This window comes from Somniosus microcephalus, chromosome 17 (genome assembly GCF_052327205.1).
Source record: "Somniosus microcephalus isolate GS21.2 chromosome 17, FLI_Smic_1.0, whole genome shotgun sequence".
NCBI classification, from domain to species: domain Eukaryota; kingdom Metazoa; phylum Chordata; class Chondrichthyes; order Squaliformes; family Somniosidae; genus Somniosus; species Somniosus microcephalus.
The window spans coordinates 23,474,468-23,499,566 of NC_141003.1; the positions used below are offsets into that span (position 1 = coordinate 23,474,468).

General features: G+C 47.6%; 1 protein-coding gene across 1 annotated transcript in view; it reads left to right on the plus strand.

Moving 5' to 3' along the window:
- Nucleotides 1-17,967: 17,967 nt before the first annotated feature.
- Nucleotides 17,968-25,099, plus strand: part of LOC147105579 (uncharacterized) — a 28,192-nt gene continuing 21,060 nt past the window's right edge. Inside the window, exons 1-8 of the mRNA XM_086010060.1 lie at nucleotides 17,968-18,242; nucleotides 18,782-18,960; nucleotides 19,118-19,215; nucleotides 19,291-19,424; nucleotides 19,509-19,698; nucleotides 19,936-20,083; nucleotides 20,227-20,299; nucleotides 20,923-21,033. Of these exons, the coding sequence (XP_085866186.1) occupies nucleotides 18,020-18,242; nucleotides 18,782-18,960; nucleotides 19,118-19,215; nucleotides 19,291-19,424; nucleotides 19,509-19,698; nucleotides 19,936-20,083; nucleotides 20,227-20,299; nucleotides 20,923-21,033 (1,156 nt within the window). The 5' untranslated portion in view covers nucleotides 17,968-18,019. The remainder of the gene's footprint in view (nucleotides 18,243-18,781; nucleotides 18,961-19,117; nucleotides 19,216-19,290; nucleotides 19,425-19,508; nucleotides 19,699-19,935; nucleotides 20,084-20,226; nucleotides 20,300-20,922; nucleotides 21,034-25,099) is intronic.

The following is a 25,099-nucleotide window of genomic DNA, read 5'->3' on the forward strand; positions in this document are numbered from 1 at the left end:
TTTGTTAAATTTCATCTGTCTGCCCATTGCACCAGCCTGGCTGTCTTGAAATCTATCACACACCTTTCCCTGCCCCTGTACTTGCTTAAACTTTGTTACATCACTAACTTTTACCCATTCCCATGAAGGTCATCGACCTGAAACATTAACTCTGTTTCTCTCCACAGAGGCTGCCTGACCGGAGTATTTCCTGCTTTTATTAAACCACTAGTTGGGTTGTTTTGGGCCTCGCTAGACCAGTAGTGGAAAGCTCACTCCTGGTCTTCAACAGCTGCTGTGAACAACCTTCCAGCATCGGTTTGGAATCCAGTTCCAGTATCGATCAAAACTCCAGTCAATTCAATAAAGCAGTAGGGGAGTATCAGCACATCAATTGAGGGTGGAGACGTCGTGGCCTTTCTTATCCTTACTGATCTGGAACTGTAGGAAGCACTAATCCAGTCACCCCACTCCATGTGGGGTGTGATGCTCACAGTGCGGAGTGGAACTCCTGCACAAGAGGCTTTCCTCAATCACTGGTGTCTGCAGGAGCCTTTATTGTGGGGACAACCTCTACAGGAAGTCTGGGATTGAGGGAATAAATAGGATATTTCTCCACCTGAAGAAAGCCTGTGGCCCAGACAACATCAAAAATAAAATGCTCAAGTTCAGCAATATGGAGATGCAGGGTGCGGTACTCAAATTATTCAACATCATATTACGTTCAGGCTGTTTTCCCGATATCTGGTGCCAAGGACTAATCTCCCCCATATATAAAAGTGGAAACAAGTCAGACCCAAATAACTACCGTGGCATCTGTGTCAACAGTTGTCTAGGGAAGTTATTCTGCAGTATTCTAAATAGTAGATTACTTGATTTTCTTAACAAACATAATATCCTCAGAAAAAACCAAATAGGCTTTCTTCCAAACACCGCACCGCCGACCATATCTATACCCTTCACACCCTCATTGAAAAACATATACACCAAACAAAAAATGGGAAAATATTCGCCTGTTTCATCGACTTCAAGAAAGCCTTTGACTCTATATGGCAGGAAGGGCTCTATTATAAACTTCTTCAGTGTGGAATAGGGGGCAAAGTCTATGACCTTATTAAATCAATGTATCTGAAAAACAAATGCGGGGTCAAAATTGGAGACAAACGCACCGATTTCTTCACCCAGAGAAGAGGCGTCCGGCAGGGCTGCAATTTGAGCCCGACCCTGTTCAACATATACATAAATGAATTAGCAGACATGCTGGAGCAAAGCGAGTCACCAGGTCTCCGTCTCCTGGATGGGGAAGTGAAATCCCTGTTCTATGCGGATGACCTGGTTCTGCTGTCTCCCACAGAACAGGGATTACAGCAACAACTAGACCTACTCGACAAATACTGCCAAAATTGGGCTCTAACAGTAAATCTAAAGAAAACCAACATCATGATTTTTCAAACAAGGCCCAGATGTCAGGAAAACAAATACCAGTTTACCCTCAGTGATACCACTATAGGACACACTATGAGCTACACCTACCTTGGTCGAACTATTACAGCATCAGGGAGCTTCAGCATAGCAGTGAATGCACTAAAAGAAAAAGCCCGAAGAGCCCTATATGCAAGAAAAAGAAAATTCTACAACATCCAAATCCCAATCAAAATCTGGCTCAAAATATTTGACAGCATAATCCTGCCCATTGCACTGTACGGTAGTGAAGTATGGGGCCCGCTAAATCACCAAAGCTACACTAAATGGGAAAAACACACAATAGAAGCCCTACATGCAGAATTCTGCCGAAGCATCCTTCGCACCCAAAGAAAAACGCCAACAAATGCATGCAGAGCCGAACTAGGCAGATACCCACTGATAATAAACATCCAAAAATGAGCACTAAACTTCCTAAATCACCTCAAATCTAGCTCCCCAGACACCCTTCATTTCAAAGCCTTTCAGACCCAAGAGCTAAACCCAGAAAAGAGTCCCCTGAGTCAGCTGCTACTGAAACTAAGTACTCAGCCAGACCCTGACCAGCCCCAGACCAACACAGCCGTCCAAACACCAATCCGAGTGAACCAAATCATTAAAAAATGCAAAGAAACCTACCTGGAACATTGGAACAAAATAACTGAAAGCCAAAGCAGATTAGAATGTTACCGGGCCCTAAAAAGAGAATATAAACTGGCAGACTACCTCACGACCATCAGAGACACAAAACAGAGACAGACCCTCACCAGGTACAGACTAAGCGACCACCAACTGGAAATTGAAAAAGGCAGATACAAGAAATCCTGGCAGCCTAGAGAGAATAGAATATGCGATCAATGTCTGGCCGGCGAGGTTGAAACAGAGATGCATTTCCTCCTAAAATGTGAAAAATTCAACACATCAAGAAACATATTATTCAACAAGCTAAGCCAAACAACCCCAAATTTCAAGGAATTGGATGACCTGTCAAAATTGAGATTAGTCCTAGGAGAAGGAGACAGACCATACCTTGGGGCCAAATATGTAACAACATGTCACCACCTGAGGACTGTTTAAAATTAAGACTGTTTAAAATTAATATTGAACGTACCAAATGAAGTACAAAGACTGTTTAAAATTAATATTGTTTAAAAGTAATATTGTATGTAACCAACAAATGTCAAATCGATTGACACCCACAGAATGTTGGAAAACTGTACCTTTTTGCTATGTAAGCTTTGGCAATATGGTTCTCTGTAAACTTTCATGCCAATAAAGCATTTGAATTGGAATTGGAATTGGAATTGGATAAGGTAGGTCACTATCAATTGTCTAGTTTCAGTTGCTGAGAAACTAGTTTAGACAATACAGGATACTTTGAGTTTGACTTTGGAGAATCTGGAGTTAACAATGATCAGTCAGCAGAGATTTCCCAAAGCCAGGTGGTGCTTGAGCTGCTGCACAGAACTCTGACAGGAGTATTGATGAAAGAAATGCTCTGCTTTTCATTGATCTAGTTTCAAGATGTGACCTGAATTATGGGAAAGATGATGGTAACGGAACCAAAGCCACTGTGGCCCATGGTTAGTGGTAATGGGGCAGGGCCCATGTTTCACCCACTGACCGGTGCCGGTAGATCCATAGTGGGGACTGTGGGGCTTCTGCAAGACCCACAGCAATGATGCAGATTGAAAAATTTCAATCCAAGCCCCCCAAACTGGGACTGTGGGTAGAGGATGTTCTGGGCCATGGATTGTCCAGGATCATGGGTCAGCGGCACATTGGGTTCAATGTAGGGAAAGGTGACGTCTTGCATCTTCAATACATGGAAGGAGTGGAGAGCAGCTCCATGGGTCAGTAAATGTGGTCGAGCAAGAATCATGTTGGTGTCAAATACAAAGTTAGAATGTAATTCAGCTGCCTTGGTCCTTGGTCCCTCTTCATTGAACTCAACATGCCACTTAGAAAATAACAGGATTGTGCAGAGTCAATAGATCTGCGAAAGGGAAATCGTGTTTGACAAATCTGTTGGAGATTTTTGAGTTTGTAACGAGCAGCACAGTTAAGGGGGAATCTGTGGATGTGGTGCATTTGGTTTTTCAGCAGACATCTGATAGAGTGCCACACAAGGTTATTAAACATAAATAGGGTCCTTGGGATTGGGGGTAGTATACTAGCATGGATTGAGGATTGGTTAACACGAAACAGTAGGACTAAATGTGTCATTCTTGGGCTGGCAGGCTATAACTAGTGGGGTACCGCAGGGATCAGTGCTTGGGCCTCGGCCATTCACAATCTACATCAATGATTTGGATGAGGCGACCAAATATAATATATCCAAGTTTGCTGATCCAAAGCTTGGTGGGAATTGAAGTTGAGGGGATATAGACAGGCTAAGTGAGTGGGTGAGAACATGGCAAATGGAATATAATGTAGAGAAATGTGAAGTTAACCACTTTGGTAGGGGAAGAATAGAAAAGCAGAGCATTTTTTAAATGGTGAGAGATTGGGGAAATGTTGGTGTTCAGAGGGACCTGGGTGTCCTTTTAAACAAATCACTGAAAGTTAACATGCAGGAACAGCAAGCAATTAGGAAAGCAAATGGTATGTTGGCCTTTATTACAAGAGGATTTGAATATAAGAGTAAAGATGGCTTACTGCAATTATATAGGTCCCTGGTGAGACCACAGCTAGAGTATTGTGTACAGTTTTGGTCTCCTTTCCTAAAGAAGGATATACTTGCTATAGAGGGAGTGCAAGGAAGGTTCACCGGACTGGTTCCTGGGCTGGGGGTTGGTCATATGAGGAGAGTGAGTAGACTGGGACTATATTCCCTAGAGTTTAGAAGAATGAGGTGATCTCATTGAAACATATGAAATTCTTAGATTGACAGGCTAGATGCAGGGAGGATGTTTCCCCTGGCTGGGGCGTCTCGAACCAGTGGTCACAGTCTCGGAACAAGGGGTTGGCTATTTAGGACTGAGGAGGAGAAATGTCTTCACTCGGAGGGCGGTGAATCTTTGGCATTCTCCACCGCAGTGGGCTGTGGAGGCTCAGTCGGTGAGTGTATTCAAGACCGAGATCGCTGGATTTTTGACTAAGGGATATGGGGATAGTGCCGGAAAGTGGAGATGAGGTAGAAGATCAGCCGTGATCTTATTGAATGGCAGAGCAGGCTTGATGGGCCAAATGGCCTGCTCCTGCTACTATTATGTTCTGTTTTAAGAAAGGAAAATCGTGTTTGACAAATGTATAAGAATTCTTTGAGTATGTAACGAGCAGGCTGGATCAAGGGGATCCAGTAGATGTAGTGTATTTGGATTTCCAAAAGTCATTCAGTAAGGTGCCACATAAAAGGTTACTGCACAAGATAAGAGCTCACGGTGTTGAGGGTAATACTTTAGCATGGATAGAGGATTGGCTAACAGAAAAGGGTCAGGATAAATGGGTCATTTGCCAATTGGCAAACTAGCTAGTGGGGTGCCACACCATGAACGTGCTTTGCAAGGATAGTGGGCGGTGCAGGGCGCCATTGACTGCACGCATGTGGCACTGCGGGCACCGCAGAAGAATGCAGAGGTTTTCTGAAACCGCAAGGGGTTCTACTGCTTAATGTCCAGTTGGTGTGTGACTATAGACAGCTGGTACTTGCTGTCAATGACTGCTATCCTGGCAGCAGCCACGATGCTTCTATCCTGCGGCAGAGTGGTGTGCCAGAGCTTTTCCAGGCAGTGTAACAGCCAGGTGGTTGGCTCTGCGGAGACCAGGATTATCCACTGCACCTGGCTGATTACATCGCTCCATTACCCCAACACCCGTACTGAGCTGTGGTACAATGAGAGCCTTCTCGCCACCAGGAACATCATTGAGCAGACGATCGGCGTCCTCAAGCAACGGTTCTGCTGTCTGGACAACTCTGGAGGAGCCCTGCAGTACTCGCCTGAGCGAGTGTCTCCCTCTTCATAGTTGTTTGCTGCATTCTTCATAACCTGGCAATCCTCAGGACCCAGCCAATGCCATCAGGGATTGGTACACCACCGGAAGAGGAGGATGATCAGCAACAATGTTGAAACTGCAAGGGCCGTCCATCAACGGCTGATAACAAGACGCCGCTAGGCCCCTACTCAGGAAATGGTTTCTGGCATGGAGAACAACATGATCAAAAGCAACCCGCAATCCCTATAGCTGGCCAAGGCAGCAATGATTCCAAAGGCCAAACATGTACATTTTGAATACAACAACTTTTTGTTTTACAAACTGTGTCATTTATTCATGACAAACTAATAGAAACAAACACAACAAATCATTAATTAACATAACTGGTTCTCACAACCTGGAGGTAATGGCCAAAACACTAAACAAAAGTAATTACATGAACCTCGGCCTTTAATAAAAACATTACTAACATTTTGTCAGACCTCCTACTGTTTGCCCTTCGAGGGTGATCTCCTTCCCTTGGCCACTTGCCCCCTTCCCAACCTACTGCTCCTCCAGAATGGGGCCCCAGTGGCTGCAGCACGCTGGTGGAAGGCTGCTGCTTGTCAGATCCTGAGACTTCAGATGCCCTTGAAGGACGGCCTCGACCAGCTCTGGGCCTGGGGGGCTCGGCTGCAGACTGCACCAACTCTGCATAGGCAGCAGCAGTCTGGGCTACAGCTGGTGGCAAGTGCAATGGGGAAGTGCCAGTGGTGGGAGCAGGAATGCTGTCATCCTGAGAGAGGACAGCACCTCCCTGCTTGACCAACACACTGGCACTCCCACGGGGCAGCACTTCAGCATCTGGAGCAATCTGCTGGAGCACAGAATGCTGGCCTGCTGCGGTACCGTGAGAGCCCCGGGTCAATGTGTCCGAACCAGCGATGATGGCAGCAGTCAGTGCTTGCGTGGCCTCAATCTGAGACTGCAGGAGAGCAGTCCGAGATTGGATCACGGCGGCCAGTGACTGAATTGCAGCACTAAGCAGAACTTGTGTTTGCCTGTGCTGTAGCGGAGTGCTCCACACTCCTTGCCAGTGCATCAATGCTTTGGGGCACCCTTCCCACTGCACCCATGAGCTGAGTGTGCCTGTCCACCGCCTGGGGGTTCATTTCAATGATGAGCCGCTCCTCCTCTGCGTCCAGTGCAGCAGGACTCGCTGGCCTACACTCCCTCTGGGGAGAAGGACACCGAGCTTCCCTACCCCCATTGCATTGCTGCAGCCTGCTGGGTCCCAGAGCTTCACCTTCATCAGACCCTTCACCCCTGCTCCCCTCCAGGGAAGATGTGGTCCCAGTGTGGACATGGGCTTCCTTGGGAGAGGGTGGCGCTGAGGCTCCGGCTTCCTCTTCCTCCTCGCCTATGGCTTCACTCCCACTAGCAGCTTGAGGGCCCGTCTCCTCAGCTGGTGAATCACCATCTGAAAACAGGGAGGTACAAGAGTGGCTTTAGCGTCAGGACAGGGGGGCAGTAAGGGAGGAAGGAGTGCAGCGATTTAGTAAGTTGGATTGAAAGTGTCAAAGGCTGGTGTTGTGAGGGACAAGTGGAATGAGAGAGGAGAGAAAGCTGATGACCTTACCATTGCTGTCCCGAACGGGGTCAACCTCTCCATGGGTGATGGGACTGATCACCTGGATTGCCACAATCCTGTGGACGCACACCTCAAGATCGCTGAGTGGTTGCAGCTGAGGTGGCCCTCCACCTGTCTGTTGCTGCTGTGGCCTGTTAGGACATAGCTTGGCCTGCAAGAAAAATGACGGTGTCTGAGTAAATGTGCAGCCATGGTCTTGCCTGTTGTGCCTCCCATAGTTGAATAGCCCTCAATGTGTGCAAGGTGTGGAATGTGCGTGTGTGTTTTATGAAATGGCCATAGGTCTTGGTTGAGTGTTGGACATTGGGGTTTTAAGACCCTCTGGCCATAGAGTGAGGTTGAGATGGAGGGATGGAGAGGTATTGAACAACAGCCACTCACCCTGAACACCCGAGTGAGGTCGTTGAACTTTTTGCGACATTGGATGTGGGTCCTGGTCACCATGCTCCTGGAGGAGACGTGATGAGCCACCTCCCTCCAGACTCTTCTGTAGTCACGCGGCAATAGCCTCCTCCCACTCTCAGGCTGCAGTATAGCTCTTCTGCACTCCACCGCACCAATCAGAGCCTCCAATCACTGAAGCGCTGAGCTCGTTCTCTTACCCTCTCCATAGTCCTTGGCTGAAAAGTTTAGGCACAGGTCTGTCCAGGCCGAGATTCAAGCCTGCAATGAGCAGCGTGTGGCTGGAGAGTGTGGTGTATGTGCCTTTAAGAGCAATTATGGTGTATGTGCCTTTAAGAGCGCCAGGTGTGGGTAATGCCGGTAATTGCCACTTGGGCTATATAAGCCTGTGTATTGTGTATATCCTTTAGAAACCCCCCCCCAGACTTGCTTAGTAAATACCTATGAACCAACTCCTGTCTTCAGTGTCTTTATCTACACACGGACACTACAGTGGCGACGAAGTGGAAACGGACTTACCTGCAATTCGGCAGCACCTCAAGGACATCGATTCCTCCAGCGTCTAGAAGACTCAAGGAAGTAAAAGAAACTGTGGTTTCACCAGCTGGCCAAGCTGGTGACAGGTACTGCGCTAATCCTTCCTGGGCGTCAGGCTGGAGCTCCAGCGGCGGGCTCTACAGCTGAGACAGGCAGCGAAATCAGAGGCAAGCAATAACGGACTGGGAGGGTGCACTCGAGAGACGGCCGGCGCGGCAAGCAGGTCAGCGTTTAGCCCTCCATTGGGAACGAGTCTCCAACAGTGAATAAACGGAAACCACAGTAAAACAGCGTTGTTATCGGTGGCAGCGGCGGGAAAGCGCGGGAAGCGCCATATCGTTGCTACAGCGAGAAGAAAAAAGCGCGGGAAGCACCATATCTTTTCTGAAATGCCTAAATCTGGTAATATTGAGGCTTTTGATGGCGAAATAGAAGATTGGACCACATACGTGGAAAGAGTAGAGGTTTATTGCACTGCAAATGGAATAACAGATGAAAAAAAAGCTTCAGTACTTCTGAACTTAATGGGCGCGAAGACATACAGACTGTTACGAAATTTAATCACTCCAGCCAAACCAAAGGACAAGACTTTTAAAGAAATTGTTGATACCCTGCAGGAGCATTTAAACCCAACACCGCTGCTGATAGCGGAACGATTCAAGTTCTTCAAGACAAATCAACACGAGAATGAAAGTAACGCTAATTACCTAAACGAATTAAGAAAGCTATCAAAGTACTGCCAATTCGGAGCAGGACTATCGGATTATCTTCGAGACAAATTTGTTTGCGGTCTCTTAAGTGAAGGAACACAAAAAAGACTGCTTTCTGAAAAAGATTTAACATTGGACAAAGCTTTCAGTATGACTGTATCATACGAAGCAGCAGCAAAAGGAGCTGCAGAGATACAACAAGAGACACAGGACTTCGGCACCCATAAAATGACACAGGAGTTCGGAAGATGTTATCGCTGCGGCAGATCCACCCATAACCAGAGGGACTGCTGGTTCAAGGGCAAAGCATGCAGGCAATGTGGTAAGATTGGACACATTGCACGGGTATGCCAATCTGGACAAAATAAATCCACTGACAGAAAACAAAAAATCAATAAAGAAAAGTACAGGAAGGTACAAATGATGACGGACAATAGCTCCGAAGACCAGAATAGTGATAGCGACTCCGGAAACAAGAGACTAAGCTGTCTCAAATTACATAATGTACTTGCCAAAGAGGATTACCAAACCATTTGGGTTACCCTCACAATAGCAGGGTCCCCAGTTAAAATGGAGCTAGATACAGGATCAGCTCTAACCGTAATAAATCGACGAGATTACGAGAGGCTATTTTCGCATATACCTCTAAAAGACACATCCATTATCTTAAAAACATATACGGGGCAGAAAGTCTACCCCAAAGGAAAAATAAGGGTGCCTGTGGTATACAACGGCAAAGAAATACAAAAGTTGTATTTATACATTCTACAAGATGGTGGTCCACCGTTGTTGGGACGTGAATGGATAAGGAAGATACGTTTAGACTGGCACTCCATTCAGGCACTGACGGTGACCAGTAAGGAAAAAAACAATGATGACATCATACCTGAACGATTAAAAGACATCTTGGCCAACGCCAAAGAAGTGTTTCAAGAGAAACTAGGAACCTTGAAAGGCATCACCGCCTCAATAAAAGTGGAAGATACAGCAATTCCAAACTTTTTTAAGGCAAGACCGGTGCCATACGCAATACGTCCGGCAGTCGAGGCAGAGCTGGAGAATTTGGAAAAGGCAGGCGTATTATCCAAAATAGATTGGAGCGAATGGGCAACACCCATTGTTCCAGTCATGAAAAAAACATTGAAAAATAACTCTGAGGAACAGAAAAAAATTCACATCTGTGGGGACTATAAGGCGACTGTAAACCCGGTCCTTCACACGGTACAGTATCCTCTTCCGAGGATAGAAGATATTTTCGCCTCACTATCCGGAGGGAAACGTTTCACAAAAATTGACTTGGCACAGGCATATCTACAGATGGAGGTTGAGGAGACCTCTAAAAAGTATCTCACAATAAACACACACAAAGGCCTGTACCAGTACAATCGACTGGTTTTTGGAATAGCATCAGCTCCAGCTATCTGGCAAAGAGCTATGGAGCAAGTCCTGCAAGGGATTCCGGGGACTCAATGCTACCTAGACGACATCCTTATAACAGGAGAAAATGACAACGAGCACCTTGCCAATTTGGAGCAGGTGCTCACTAGGCTGAAAGAACGGGGCCTACGAGCAAATCGCCCCAAGTGCGAATTTTTCCAAAATCAGATATCATATTGTGGCCACATAATTAATAAGGAAGGGTTGCATAAGTCACCTGAAAAAATTGAAGCAGTTATAAAAGCCCCAGCACCTGAAAATGTTTCACAATTAAGGTCATTCCTGGGATTAATAAATTACTATCATAAATTTTTACTGAACTTATCAACTATTCTACACCCTCTTAATGATCTTCTACAGACAGGAGTGATTTGGAAATGGAACGAAGACTGTAAACGTGCCTTCCATAAATGTAAAGACTTAATCACATCCGAGAAAATTTTGGCTCATTACAACCCATCACTACCAATCAGACTGGCGTGCGATGCATCCCCTTACGGCATAGGAGCGGTATTGTCCCATAGATTCCCTGATGGCTCGGAACGGCCGATAGCTTTTGCGTCACGCTCATTGAACTCAGCTGAGCGTAACTATGCCCAGATAGACAGGGAAGCACTCAGCCTGGTATGGGGAGTGAAGAAATTCAACCATTACCTACACGGACAAAAATTTACCTTGCTGACTGACCATCAACCCCTCATCTCCATATTCAACCCTAAAAAAGGTGTCCCCATTATGACGGCACAAAGACTACAGAGGTGGTCCCTTTTTCTAGGGGCACACCAATACAACATTGAATACAAAGGGTCAAAACAGCATGGGAATGCTGACGGTTTATCACGCCTACCGTTGCCAACGATAGAAGAGGCACCTACAGTAGACCCAGTAGAGATATTCCACTCTACCATAGTGGAATGTCTACCGGTGACAAATTCTGCCATTGAAAGGGAGACAAGAAATGACCCTACTCTCTCACGGGTCTACGATTTAACAGTGAAGGGATGGCCAGCACATGGCGAACCACTGTTGCCAGCATTCTCGCAAAGAAGAGAACAGCTGTCAGTGTGCCGAGGAACCTTGATGTGTGGATCCAGAGTGGTGATACCACCCAACCTCCAGGATAAAGTGCTAAAGGAGCTTCACGAGGGGCATCTGGGTGGAGTGAAAATGAAGAACCTAGCTAGGGCGTTTGTATGGTGGCCAGGTATCGATGGAGACATCGAAGACATGACCAAGAGCTGCCTAGGATGCCAGAAGGTCCAAAATGCTCCGCCACAGGCCCCTCTACATCCATGGGAGTGGCCCTCATCTCCCTGGCAAAGGGTGCACATCGACTTTGCTGGTCCATTTATGGACTCAATGTTCTTAATCGCAGTTGATGCACACTCCAAGTGGCCGGAGGTAATAAAGATGTCCTCCACCACCACGGAAAAAACCATCACAGTATTAAGGACCATATTTGCCAGGAATGGGCTGCCGGAGCAGATACGTTCTGATAATGGACCGCAATTTGTGTCCGAAGAATTCAGAAAGTTCTTAAAGAACAATGGGGTAAAGCACTACACGTCCGCCCCATACCATCCCGCCACCAATGGATTGGCTGAAATGTTTGTCCAGACCTTCAAGAAGGCCATCAAGGCCATGGGTAATGAAGACATAAAACTTCAGCACAAGGTGGATAACTTCTTATTTGCATATAGGAATGCAACACATATGGTTACTAACCAAACTCCCGCCATGATGTTCTACAATAGAAACCTAAGATGCCGGCTGGATTTGGTCAAGCCCAACATCCGAAGGGACGTGGAGAACCGGCAGTTTCAGGGCATGAATGAAAGGCCAACTAGGGCCTTCCAGATAGGCCAAACGGTTTTGGCCCGGGACTACCGTACCGAGAAATGGCAGCCTGGAACTATCTGCACACGATTAGGACCACTGATGTATACCGTGGACATCGGAGACAGCATAATAAGGCGCCATGCTGACCAAATCATCAAGTCATCCGAAAAGGGACAACCTACACCACCACTCTATACATCTAACGATGAAGTAGAGATACCCATATCTACCTCCGATCCGGTGATACTGGAGCCCGATGAACCCGACACTGGCCTTCAAGCCGAATCAGCCTTGCCAGAAGAACCTACTACACCACCAGAAACTACTACACCCCCGAGGCGTTATCCGGACCGAGTCAGGAAGCCTCCTGAGAGACTAACTTATAATTAATTAATACAGCAATGTATATTATTTTGCATATAACATGTAATTAATAATTACTTAAAATATGATGTACTAGTTAGCTAGAAGGGGAGGAATTGTGGTGTATGTGCCTTTAAGAGCAATTATGGTGTATGTGCCTTTAAGAGCCCCAGGTGTGCGTAATGCCGGTAATTGCCACTTGGGCTATATAAGCCTGTGTATTGTGTATATCCTTTAGAAACCCCCCGCCCCCACCGCCCCCCGCCCCCGCCCCCCCCGCCCCGCCGCCCCCGCCCCCCCCGCCCCGCCCCCGCCCCCGCCCCCGCCCCGCCCCGCCCCGCCCAGACTTGCTTAGTAAATACCTATGAAACAGCTCCTGTCTTCAGTGTCTTTATCTACACACGGACACTACAGAGAGCAAGATCCACCCTCCCCTTTAAGAACTGGCCGGTGCCAGTGTGTCTGTGTTCCATTGCTACCTGACATCACCTGCGCTTCACCCGCGCTCTGAGTTAGCGCCTCGCTCCTCGGCCTTTGCGCCTTAAGACAGGTGTGTAGCACCTGATTTAGCGCTCCAATCACCTCCAGGGGTGATAAACACCAAGTTTCCAGTCGGTGGCGATAATTAGCGCCAGGCGCTAAACTTTGGGCCCGGCCGATAATTGAGCCCCAAACGGGGCGACACCGAATTTCTCCCCCTAAATCTATCAGGTGACAATGAGCACCCTTATCTCACCCCAACTGTTGATCCAAACCATTCCGCTAGTTCCCTGTCCACTCCAGCGCACACAGGGACTTCTGGGAGATGTTCTCTCGCAGTCTGACAAGTTTCTCAGGAACACCGAACATCCACAAGGCATGCCAGAGACCTTATCGCCACACACGGTCAAAGGCCTGCCGTGTGATAACTTTGGGAAGGGCCTTGGGACGTGTTGCTGCGTTAAGGCGCTATATAAATGCAAGTTGTTGTTGTAAAGTGGATATTGTGTTCTGTAAATTTCTCCGAACCATGTCTCTTGTACAGTGGACATCACTCACAATCTACGGACACAAATGACTGTAAACCGTATAATAGGTTATTGGGAGGTGGCAGTAAACCCAGGGGCCCCGCCGTGCTCTGTTACATTTTCCGGGGTCTACAAGTTTCAGTCCTACATTTCAGAATGAACATTGCATCAACCAGATTCTGGCCACGGCTGGAATTCCATTCAGCCACGGGCCAGGGCTTGTACCATGGCAGGTGTTGCTGACATTGTCATTTCCATTTGGACTAGTGATGCACCCTCTGATTCTCAGAGCCTTTAACAGGAGGAGTTTGAACAGGGATCTGTCCACTACAGGGATCACACCGAGACCATTCCAGGAGATGGGATCTCTGGGGGAGTTTGAAAAGATATCCTTCCACTACACTGGGGTTATAAGGAGACAGCAGGATTAAAGGGGCAGTGACAGCTTGGAAACTAAATTGGCTATGAGACAGAAAGCAGAGAGTAGTGGTGAAGGGATATTTATCAGACTGGAGGGAGGTTTACAGTGGTGTCCCCCAGGGGGCGGTATTGGGACCACTGCTCTTCTTGAGATCTATTACTGACCTGGACTTGGGTAAAGGAGGCATCATTTCAGAGTTTGCAGATGACACCAAACTCAGAAATGTAGTAAACAGTGAGGAGGATAGTAACAGATTTCAGGAGGACAGAGAGAGATTGGTGAAATGGGCAGACACATGGCAGATGACATTTAATGCAGAGAAGTGTGAAGTGTTTCATTTTAGGAGGAAAAATGAGCAGAGGCAATATGGACTAAATGGTATCGTTTTAAAGGAATGCAGGAACAGAGAGATCTGGGGGTGTACGTACACGAATCTTTGAAGTTCATATGGCTCTTAAAAATCCTTTGCTTTATAAATAAAGGGACAAAGTAAAGGAAGTAATGGTAAAGCTTCAAAAATCACTGGTTAGGCCTTAGCTGTAGTATTGCATCCAGTAATGGGCACCGCACTTTAGGAAGGATGTCCAGGCCTTCGAGAGGGTGCAGAGGAGATTTACTGGAATGGTTCCAGGGATGAAAGTCTTCCGTTATGTGGAGAGACTGCAGAAACTGAGGGTTTTTCTCCTTAGAGCAGAGAAGGTTAATGGAAGATTTAATAGAGATGTTCAAAATTATGAGGGGTTTTCATAGAGATTATATGAAGAGACTGTTCCCACTGGCAGTAGGGTCAGCAACAAGAGGACGCTGATTTCAAACAATTGCCAAAGACCAGGGGGGAGATGAGGAGAATTTGTTTACACAGCGAGTTGTTGTGATCTGGAATGCGCTGCCTGAAAGGATGACGGAAGCAGATTCAGAAATACCACTCCCAAGGTAATTGGATATGTGCTTGAACAGGAGCAATTAGCAGGGCCATGGGGAAAGAGCAGGGACTGGGATTTATTGGATAGCTCTTTCAAAGGCCGACACAAACACGATGGGCCGAACAGCCTCCTTCGGTGCTGTATCACTCTGATTCCAGGAGATGGGGTCTCTGAGAGGGGTTAGGTGTGGTGCTGAATCAATGTTCCCCAATGTACACGGGATGGAAGCTGCCTCTCTGCACCGCAAGGTACCGAGTCTCTCATTGACACAAACAACACGATTATCATTTAAAATGATAGGTTTCTCGAGTTAATGAGACTCGGTGTCTAAATTCTATTAGTGCTGCCTCCTTAAGAGGGACACTTGTGGAGCTGACTCTTTTTATTACCGGCAATTGCCAATTTCAAGTCAACTACAATTTCCACACTTTTGTACTCTATACCGCTATTTATGAAGCCCAGAATCCCGTAAGCCTTTTTAACTGCTTTCTCAACCTGTCCTTCCACCTTCAACGATTTGTGCACACATACCCCCAGGTCTCTCTGTTCCTGCACCCCCTTCAGGATTGGACCATTTAGTTTATATGTCCTCTCCTCATTCTTTCTACCAAAATCTATCACTTCACAATTTTCCGTGCTAAATTTCATCTGTCACGTGTCCGCCCATTTCACCTGCCTGTCTGTCTTCCTGACTTCTGTCACTCTCCTCCTCACTGTTCACTATACTTCCAAGTTTTGTCTCATCTGCAAATTTTGAAATTGTGCCCTGGACACCCATGTCCAAGTCATTAATATGTATCAAGAAAAGCAGTGGTCCTAGAACCGACCCCTTAGGAACACCACTGTATACCTTCCTCCAGTCCAAAAAACAACCGTTCACCACTACTCTCTGTTTCCTGTCACTCAGCCAATTCCGTATCCATGTCCACTGTCCCTTTTATTCCATGGGCTTCAACTTTGCTGGCAAGCATATTATGTGGCACTTTTTCGAACGACTTTTTGAAATCCATGTTCACTACGTCAACTGCATTATCCTCATCAATCCTGCCTGTTACCTCATCAAAAAACTCAAACAAGTTAGTTGAACATGATTTGCCTTTAACAAATCCATGCTGGCTTTCCTTAATTAAACCACACTTTCCAAGCGACTGTTAATTTTGTCCCTGATTACTGTTTCTAAAAGCTTCCCCACTACCGAGGTCAAACTGAATGGGCTGTAGTTGCTGGGTTTATCTTTACACACTTTTTTGAACAAGGGAATAATACTTGCAGTTCTCCAGTCCTCTGGCACCGCCCCCGTATCTAAGGAGGATTGGAAGATTATGGCCAGTATCACCGCGATTTCTTCCCTAAATTCCCGCAGCATCCTAGGATGCATCCCATCCGCTCCTGGTGATTTATCTACTTTAAATACAGCCAGCCTTTCTAATGCCACTTTTTATCAATTTATATCCTATCAAGTATCTCCACTGCCTCCTCCTTTACAATGTCTATGGCAGCATCCTCTTCCTTGGTGAAGACTGATGCATAGTACTCAGTTAGTACCTCAACCAAACCCTCTGCCTCCATGAATAGGTCTCCTTTTTGGTCCCTAATCATCCCCATCCCTCCTCTTACTACCCTTTTACTATTTATATGCCTATAGAAGACTTTTGGATTACCTTTTATGTTGGCTGCAATTCTATTCTCATACCCTCTCTTTGCCCGTCTTATTTGATTTTTCACTTCTCCTCTGAACTTTCTATATAGAGCCTGATTCTCAGATGCATTTGCAACTTGACATCTGTCATATTCGCTCTTTTTCTGCTTCATCATATTCTCTATCTCTTTCATCATCCAGCGAGCCCTGACTTTAGTTGTCCTGCCTTTCCCCCTCGTTGGAAAGTACCTCAACTGCACCTGAACTATTTCCTCTTTAAAGGCAGCCTATTGTTTATTACAGTTTTGCCTGCCAATCTTTGATTCCAGTTTACCCGGGCCAGATCCGTTCTCATCCCACTGAAATTGCATTTCCCCCTGTTAAACATTTTTACTCTAGATTGCTCCCTGTCCTTTTTCATAGCTAACCAAAAACTTCTGATACTATGATTACTGTTCCCTAAATGTTCACCTATTGAAACTTGCTCCACCTGACCAACCTCATTCCCCAGTCTGGAGTACAGTTATGTTGAAAGACTGAAGAAGCTGGCGTTGTTCTCCTTGGAGCAGAGAAAATTGAGAGGAGATTTGATAGAGGTGTTCAAATCCATGAGGGGTGTGGACAGAGTAGATAGAGAGAAACTGTTCCCATTGGCAGAAGGGTGGAGAACCGGAGGACAGAGATTTAAGGTGATTGGCAAAAGAACCAAAGGCCACGTAAGAAAGACTTTTTTACGCAGCGAGCGGTTAAGATTTGGAATGTTCTCCCTGAAAGGGCGGTGGAGGCAGATTCAATCACAGCTTTGAAAAGGGAGTTGGATAAGTATCTGAAGGGAAGAAATGTGCAGGGCTACGGGGAAAGGGCGGGGGAGTGGGACTGGCTGAAGTGCTCTTGCAGAGAGCGGCACGGGCTCGACGGGCCGAATGGCCTCCTTTCCTGCTGTAACCATTCTATGATTCGATGATTCTATGACCATGCGCTGTAACTTTAAAAAAGGTTAAAAGGAAATTGAACAAATTAAATTAAAGTACTGTTCCTTATGGTGATGCAGCACTCCAGTGCCTGCGGTGCCCACCGGTCTCGGAAGGCCTCGAGCGTGCCGGCAGACACCGCGTGCTCCATCTCCAGGGCCACCCAGGGGTGAACGTGGCCGCGGAAGAGAGGTGGGCCGAATGACCCCCTGGACCGCCTGCTGCCTGGACCAGTTAATGGCCACTTTGGCCAGGCCCAGGAGCAGTCCCACGAGGAGGTCCCTGACCCGCCCGCTCCCCTCCGCACTGGGTGGCCGTAGATCAGGAGAGTGGGACTGAAGTGCAGCCAAAAATCGAGGATCAGCCCCTTCAAATAATGGAAGAGGGACTGCAACCTCTCACACTCCGTATAAACATGGACAATCTGGGTCTATGGGAACGAGACAAGTTCAGCCTTTCTTTATTGATGAACTGAAACAGAATATAAGGAAAGAAACAGACATTGTATTCAACCGATGTAAATTTAATCATACTTTACAACTTCAAATAAAGACACATCTATATTTTGTTAAAAAACACAGTTCCCTCTACTCAAGGAGCAGAAAACACAAGGCCCCAATATCTCCGTGTGCCCCGTGGGAATGCGGGTTCACATGGGGAGCCCGTGGGCCAATGAGACCATTCATTTACTGCGGGTTAAACAGGGGATAAAAAGGGGGAGTCGGGTCTACAGCCTCACTTATCTGGGAGCCTTGCTTGTTAGAATGGAGGGGCTGCGGGTTCTGGGCTTGTTCTTTGTTACAATCTGTTCATCTCAGCCGCCCTCTCTCCTCCTCCCCGCCGATCAATGTTGGCTGTCTCCCAAATTCCGCCAAGACTGCGGGTTTGGGGGAATTGAAGGCAGTGAGTGTGTGCGGAGAGGCTGCTGCTTTGATGCCGGGAGCCGGGATGTGCCGCCGTGTTTCTATTCACTCCACAATCTGCCAGGTGGGTGTATTCTCGGCTCGCCTATATTCTGGGCCAGGGCTTCCCAGGACCAGCCGCAATCCAACTGCACTGGGGATTCCCTGGACAGTATCCTCTCTCCTCCTGTCCTGAAACATCAGCTGGAGTCTCCAACCTCTCCAGTCCGGGAGCTGGCGGGTTTAGGAACCGTGTTCAGTTCTACAGTTTGAAAGTCTGATCATTGAGATCCTGACCCAGGATCTCTCCTTCCTTCTCTATGCGACTTGGGACTTCTGATGGTTGAATTGCGCCCCAGGATAGGAGGGCAGAGTGAAGATCAGTCCCTGGCTGGCACTGACCGGACAGGGTGTGGATTTGATGCCGGTCTTGTGTAACCAGTCCAGTAGGGATGGAGTTGGTGACCCGTCTCCATTAGATGGAGAATTGGGGTGTGGACGGGGAGAGAAGGAAACTAGAAGCTGGTGCTGCGCTGGGCGGAGTTTCTCCCCCTCCCGGTAACGGTTCCCTTGCCATTCCCCGTGCAGCAACTAACCGCCTTTCATTGACTCTCTCTCTTGCAGTGTGCACCAAGGATGGCCGGGTCCTGATCGCCATCTCCAAGGATTTGACGCTGCCTCCTGTAGACCTGACAACGGTCCATCTGAAGGATGGACACGGAGCGGAGTGCAGTCCGACCGTGGCCTCTGCAGACACTGTGCTCTTTCAGTTCGCAGTCACTGAGTGTGGCACTACTCAGCGGGTAGGTATTGTGGGCTGGGAGCCCCATCAATGGCTGCCAGTCGGGTGGGAAAGAGGGGGTCTAAAGGGCAATGGGGGCCCTTAAAGACACTACATGTGATAAGGCAATGGCAGACTTGCTCAATTTCTCTGTAATGATGGTCTTCTGTCTCTTGTAGCTGGACGGGGTGAACGCCGTCTATGAAACGGATGTGTTGGGTCAGTTTGAGATCTTGGATGGAGCTTTGGGATCGGTGACCCGGGACAGCCCCTTCAGGTGAGACTGGGAGCACATGGAGCGGGTAGAGAAGGTGAGGAGCTGAATTCTCCAGCCGTGTCCGTTCTCTTGCAGGCTCCATGTCCAGTGCAGTTACAAGGGGAGCCAGGAGTCTGAATTGCAGGTGAAGCCCAGAGTTTACAGCCTTTCTCCGCCACTGCCTGCCACTGAGGCCGGGATCCTGGTTCTGGAGCTGAGAATAGCGAGAGGTAGCGAGTGCTGCTGATGGTTAGTGTCCAACTTCAGGCTCTCTCTCCAAATAGTGGCCGTCCTTCATCGTCTTCTCTTTCCAGATGGTGGCTACCGGAGCTGGTACGTGGCCAGTGACTACCCGATCCTGAGTGTGCTCCGGGACCCCGTGTTTGTGGAGGTTCGAGTCCTGAACCGGAACGATCCGTCCCTTGTGCTGGTGCTCAATGACTGCTGGGCGACCCCCACCCCCGAGCCGCATTCGGGGCTCCGATGGGACCTCCTGGTGGGCAGGTAAGGCAGCGAGTGAGGGACCTTGGGGCAGGCTGGTGATTTGGGGAGGGGGGCGACATGGACTGGGTGAAGGAACGGCCAATAATCAAACCAATCTGAGCTCCAGGTTGATGACTTGAATGGACTGGTTTCTTTATCTCGTCTAATCTCGGGACTTTGCTTTGATGTGCCGCTGTAACTCTGTAGTTGGGAGTTCCAGGTGCCCTCTCCATATAACCCGCTCTTTCTCTGTTCCAGGTGCCCCTTTACTGGAGACAATTACAAAACCCGCCTCCTCCCGGTAGACGCCGCTTCCCATTCGCCGTTCCCAACTCACCAGAATCGGTTTGTAGTCAGCACTTTCGCTTTCTGGGACCGAGTTTCGGGCCGGGCTCTGAGCGGGGAGGTGAGTTTCCTTCAGTCTTGGTTGAACTTGTTCCCTGGGTCTTGCTCACAGTGAGGAGGCCCCTGTTGACCCTTTGACTGTAGAAGCATGAATCTCCTGACTGGGAGCTGTGGCACTGACCAGACCGCACTGTCTCTTTCCAGGTTCACTTCCACTGCAGTGCTGAGGTTTGCTTCCCTTCCACCCGAGAGAACTGCACGGCTCCCTGCAGCCCCAGTAAGTAGCTGGGATCTGACTAGAAACTGAAGCCTGATGAGGAAGGGTGGGTGTGGGGCATCTGGACACTGGGCTCACTCAGCAAGGGCCCAACAGTGGGCACAGGAGCAGTGTCCTCAATCTGCCCGCTCAACTCTATCCCAGTTAGTCTACAGCAGAATAGCAATCTGGCTCAGGGGCTCTGAGCACATCTTGCACTGGTTCTGAATGGAATCCACCTCTGGCCTTGAACATTGATCCAGCATCCTGCTGTCACCAGGAGTTCCAGGGTGGAACTGAACCGATATCTGGGGGCGGGGAGACCTGGGCAATGTGTGTATGTCCAGTGTAACCGCTCGTCAAATTAGTGCTTAAAACGGGTCTCTTTCCCCAGGAGACCAGCCTGGCCATTGGACCCGTCAACGACTGCAAACTTTGCTGGGTTGATGTGGGTCCTTCTGAGAATCAGGAGTGAATCTTAGTCTGACAGTGAGGGAACAGTGTTTAACTACAGTCCAATCTCTCCGGTACTCACTGCCTGAGGGTTTTTGCATTGGGCCATCGGATTGGACACCTGATTCAGCGCTTCAGACAGCTGCACATTGAATTGCCCACCTTGAACTCTTGCCTCTTGTCTCCCCCAGAGAGGCGAAGAAGCGCCGATGACCGGGCTGGGTCCTTGGTGACCGCTGATGGAGCCATCATTTTCCTGGAAGATGAGAGATTGGCTGCTGGGATCCACCAGGAAGAGAAAGGTAAAGGAGGCCCCTGCCACTGTTTAGTGATGGAGTAACTGGTGCCCATCTAACCCTCCCTTCTCCCCACAGATGCTGCTGCTGATTCCCCCTCCCGTGTTCTTCCTGGAGCAGCGGTTGGGGTAGCTCTGCTCTCCGTGGCCCTGTTGGTCGGGACTGTTGCCATGTGGAAAATGGACCATCGCCGCAGGGTGGGCTCCGAGTGCAGCTCCATGGAACTGTAGATGTCTGTTGGACAATAAAACCCTGTTATACATGAACCCTGATCTTGTGTTCATAGAATCAGAGAATGGCCTCCTTCTGTGCTGTCACCATTGAGCCCGTGCCTGCTGTTTGCAAGAGCACTTCAGCTAGTCCCACTCCTCGGCCCTTTCCCTGTAGCCCTGCAATTTTTTATTTTTATTTGTTGCTTATCCAATTCCCTTTTTGAAAGCCACGATTTAATCGGCCTCCTCCAACCTTTCGGGCAGTGCATTCCAGTTATTAACCACTCCGAGTAAAAAAACAAAAAAAGGATTTTCCTCATGTCTCCTTTGGATCTTTTACAACTAACGTTCAATCTGTGTCCTCTGGCTCTGGCCCGTTCTGCCAATGGCGACAGTTCCCCTCTATCTATCTACAGTCTCGACGCCTCATGCTTTTGAAAACCTCTCAAATCTGCTCTCTGAACCTTCTCTGGTCTAAGAACCCCAGCTTCTCTCGCCATCCATGTAACTGACATCCTCATCCCTGGAATCATTCTTCCATGCACCCTCTCTAGGGCCGTCACATCATTCCCAAAGAGCGCTGCCCAGAATTGGACACAATACTCCAGTTGAGGCCAAACCAGTGTTTTCTAAAAGTTCATTTCCTTGATTTTTGTACTCCATGCCTCTACTTGTAAAGCCCAGTATCCCATATGCTTTTTTAATTGCTTTGTCAAACTGCCCTGCCACCTTCAATGATTTGTGCACACATACTCCCAGGTCTCTCTGTTCATGCAGCCACTTTAGGATTGTACCCTTTAGTTTATATTGCCTGTCCTCGTTCTTCCTACCAAATGTTTCACTTTGCACGTTTGTTAAATTTCATCTGTCTGCCCATTCCACCAGCCTGGCTGTCTTGAAGTCTATCACACTCCTTTCCCTGCCCCTGTACTTGCTTAAACTCTGTTACATCACTAACTTTTACCCATTCTGATGAAAGGTCATTGACCTGAAACATTAACTCTGTTTCTCTCCACGGAGGCTGCCTGACCTGCCTATTTCCTGCTTTTATTAAACCACTAGTTGGGTTGTTTTGGGCCTCGCTAGACCGGCAGTGGGAAGCTCCCTCCTGGTCTTCAGCAGCTGCTCTGAACAGCCTTCCAGCATCCGTCTGGAATCCAGTTCCAGTATCGATCAAAGCTCCAGTCAATTCAATAAAGCAGTAGGGGGGAGTATTAGCACATCAATTGAGGGTGGAGGTGTCGTGGACTTTCTTATCCTTACTGATCTGGAACTGTAGGAAGCACTAATCCAGTCACCCCACTCAATGTGGGGTGTGATGCCCACAGTGCGGAGTGGAACTCCTGCACAAGAGGCTTTCCCCAGAATCACTGGTGTCTGAAGGAGCCTTTATTGTGGGGACAACCTCTACAGGAAGTCAGGGATTGAGGGTAGGTCATTATCAGTTGGCTAGTCTAGTTTCAGTTGCTGAGAAACTAGTTTTGACAATACAGGATACTTTGAGTTTGACTTTGGAGAATCCTGAGTTAACAATGATCAGTCGGCAGAGATTTCCCAAAGCCAGGTGGTGCTTGAGCTGCTGCACAGAACTCTGACAGGAGTATTGATGAAAGAAATGCTCTGCTTTTCATTGATCTAGTTTCAAGATGTGACCTGAATTATGGGAAAGATGATGGTAACGGAACCAAAGCCACTGTGGCACATGGTTAGTGGTAATGGGGCAGGGCCCATGTTTCACCCACTGACCGGTGCCGGTAGATCCATAGTGGGGACTGTGGGGCTTCTGCAAGACCCACAGCAATGATGCAGATTGAAAAATTTCAATCCAAGCCCCCCAAACTGGGACTGTGGGTAGTGTGTTCTGGGCCATGGATTGTCCAGGATCATGGGTTAGTGGCACATTGGGTTCAATGTAGGGAAAGGTGAAGTATTGCATCTTCAATACATGGCAGGAGTGCACTAAATGTGGTTGAGCAAGAATAATGTTGGTGTCAAATACAAAGTTAGAATGTAATTCAGCTGCCTTGGTCCTTGGTCCCTCTTCATTGAACTCAACATGGCACTTGGAAAATAATAACAGGATTGGGCAGAGTCAACACAGATTTGAAGGAAATCATGTTTGACAAATCTGTTGGAGATTTTTGAGGTTGTAACTAGCAGAATAGTTAAGGGGGAACCAGTGGATGTGGTGTATTTGGCTTTTCAGCAGACATTTGATAAGGTGCCACAGTAGGTTATTAAACAAAATTAGAGCTCATGGGATTGGGGGTAATATACTAGCATAGATTGAGGCTTGGTTAATGGACAGAAAACAACAGCAATAAACAGGTCATTTTTGGGATGGCAGGTTGTAACTAGTGGGGTACCGCAAGGATCGGTGCTTGGGCCTCAGCTATTCACAATCTAATCAATGATTTGGATGAGGAACCAAATATAATATATCCAGGTTTGCTGATCTAAAGCTGGGTGAGAACTTGAGGAGGATGCAAGGAGGCTTCAAGGGGATTTAGACAGGCTTAGTGAGTGGGCGAGAGCATAGCAAATGGAATATAATGTAGAGAAATGTGAAGTTAACCAATGGAGCAATTGGGGATATGTTTGTTCAGGGGGACCTGGGTGTCCTTATACACAAATCAGTTAACGTGCTGGAACTGCAAGCAATTAGGAAAGCAAATGGTATGTTGGCCTTTATTACAAGAGGATTTGAGTATGAGTGAAGATGGCTTACTGCAATTAAATAGGGCCCTGGTGAGACCACACCTGGAGTATTGTGTACAGCTTTGGTCATCTTGCCTAAGGAAGGATGTACTTGCCATAGAGGGAGTGCAATGAACGTTCAGCAGATGGGTTCCTAGGATATGGGTTTGTCATGAGTAGACTGGGAATATATACCCTAGAGTTTAGTAGAATGAGGGGATTGACAGACTAGATGCAAGGAGGATGTTTCTTCTGGCTGGGGAGTCCAAAACCAGGGTCACAGTCTAAAGATAAGGGGTTGGCCATTTTAGGACTGAGGAGGAGAAATGTCTTCACTGAGGGTGGTGAATCTTTGGCATTCTCCACCCCAGTGGGCTGTGGAGGCTGTCGGTCAGTGTATTCAAGACTGAGATCGATGGATTTTTGACTATCAAGGGATATGGGGATAGTGGAGATGAGGTAGAAGATCAGCCATGATCTTATTGAATGGCAAAGCAGGCTCAAAGGGCCAAATGGCTTGCTCTTGCTCCTATTATGTTCTGTTTTATGAAAGGGAAATAGTGTTTGACAAATGTATATGAATTCTTTGCGTATGTAACGAGCAGGGTGATTTGGATTTCCAAAAGTCATTTGCTAAGGTGCCACGTTAAAGGTTACTGCACAAAATAAGAGCTCAGTGTTGATGGTAATATTAGCATGGATAGAGGATTGGCTAACAGAGAAGAGTTGAGATAAATGGACTTTCAGGAGGCTTTTAATAAGGTCCTCCATAAGATTAGTGTATACAGTTAAGGCACATGGGATTGGGGGCAAGGTATTGACTTGGATAGCAAACTGGTTGGCAGACAGAAAGCAAAGAGTTGGAATAAACGGCTTTTTCTGAGTGGCAGGCAGTGACTAGTGGGGTACCGGTGGGATCGGTCCTTGGACCCCAGCTATTCACAATATATATTAATGATCTAGATATATATTAATCTAGACAAGGGAACTAGATGTAATATCTCCAAATTTGCAGATGCCACAAAGCTGGGTGTGTGCTGTGAGGAGGATGCTGAGAAATACCTGGTTGGGTGATTGGGCAAGTGCATGGCAGATGCAATATAATGTGGATAAATGTGAGGTTATCCACTTTGGTGGCAAAAACAAAGGCAGATTATAATCTG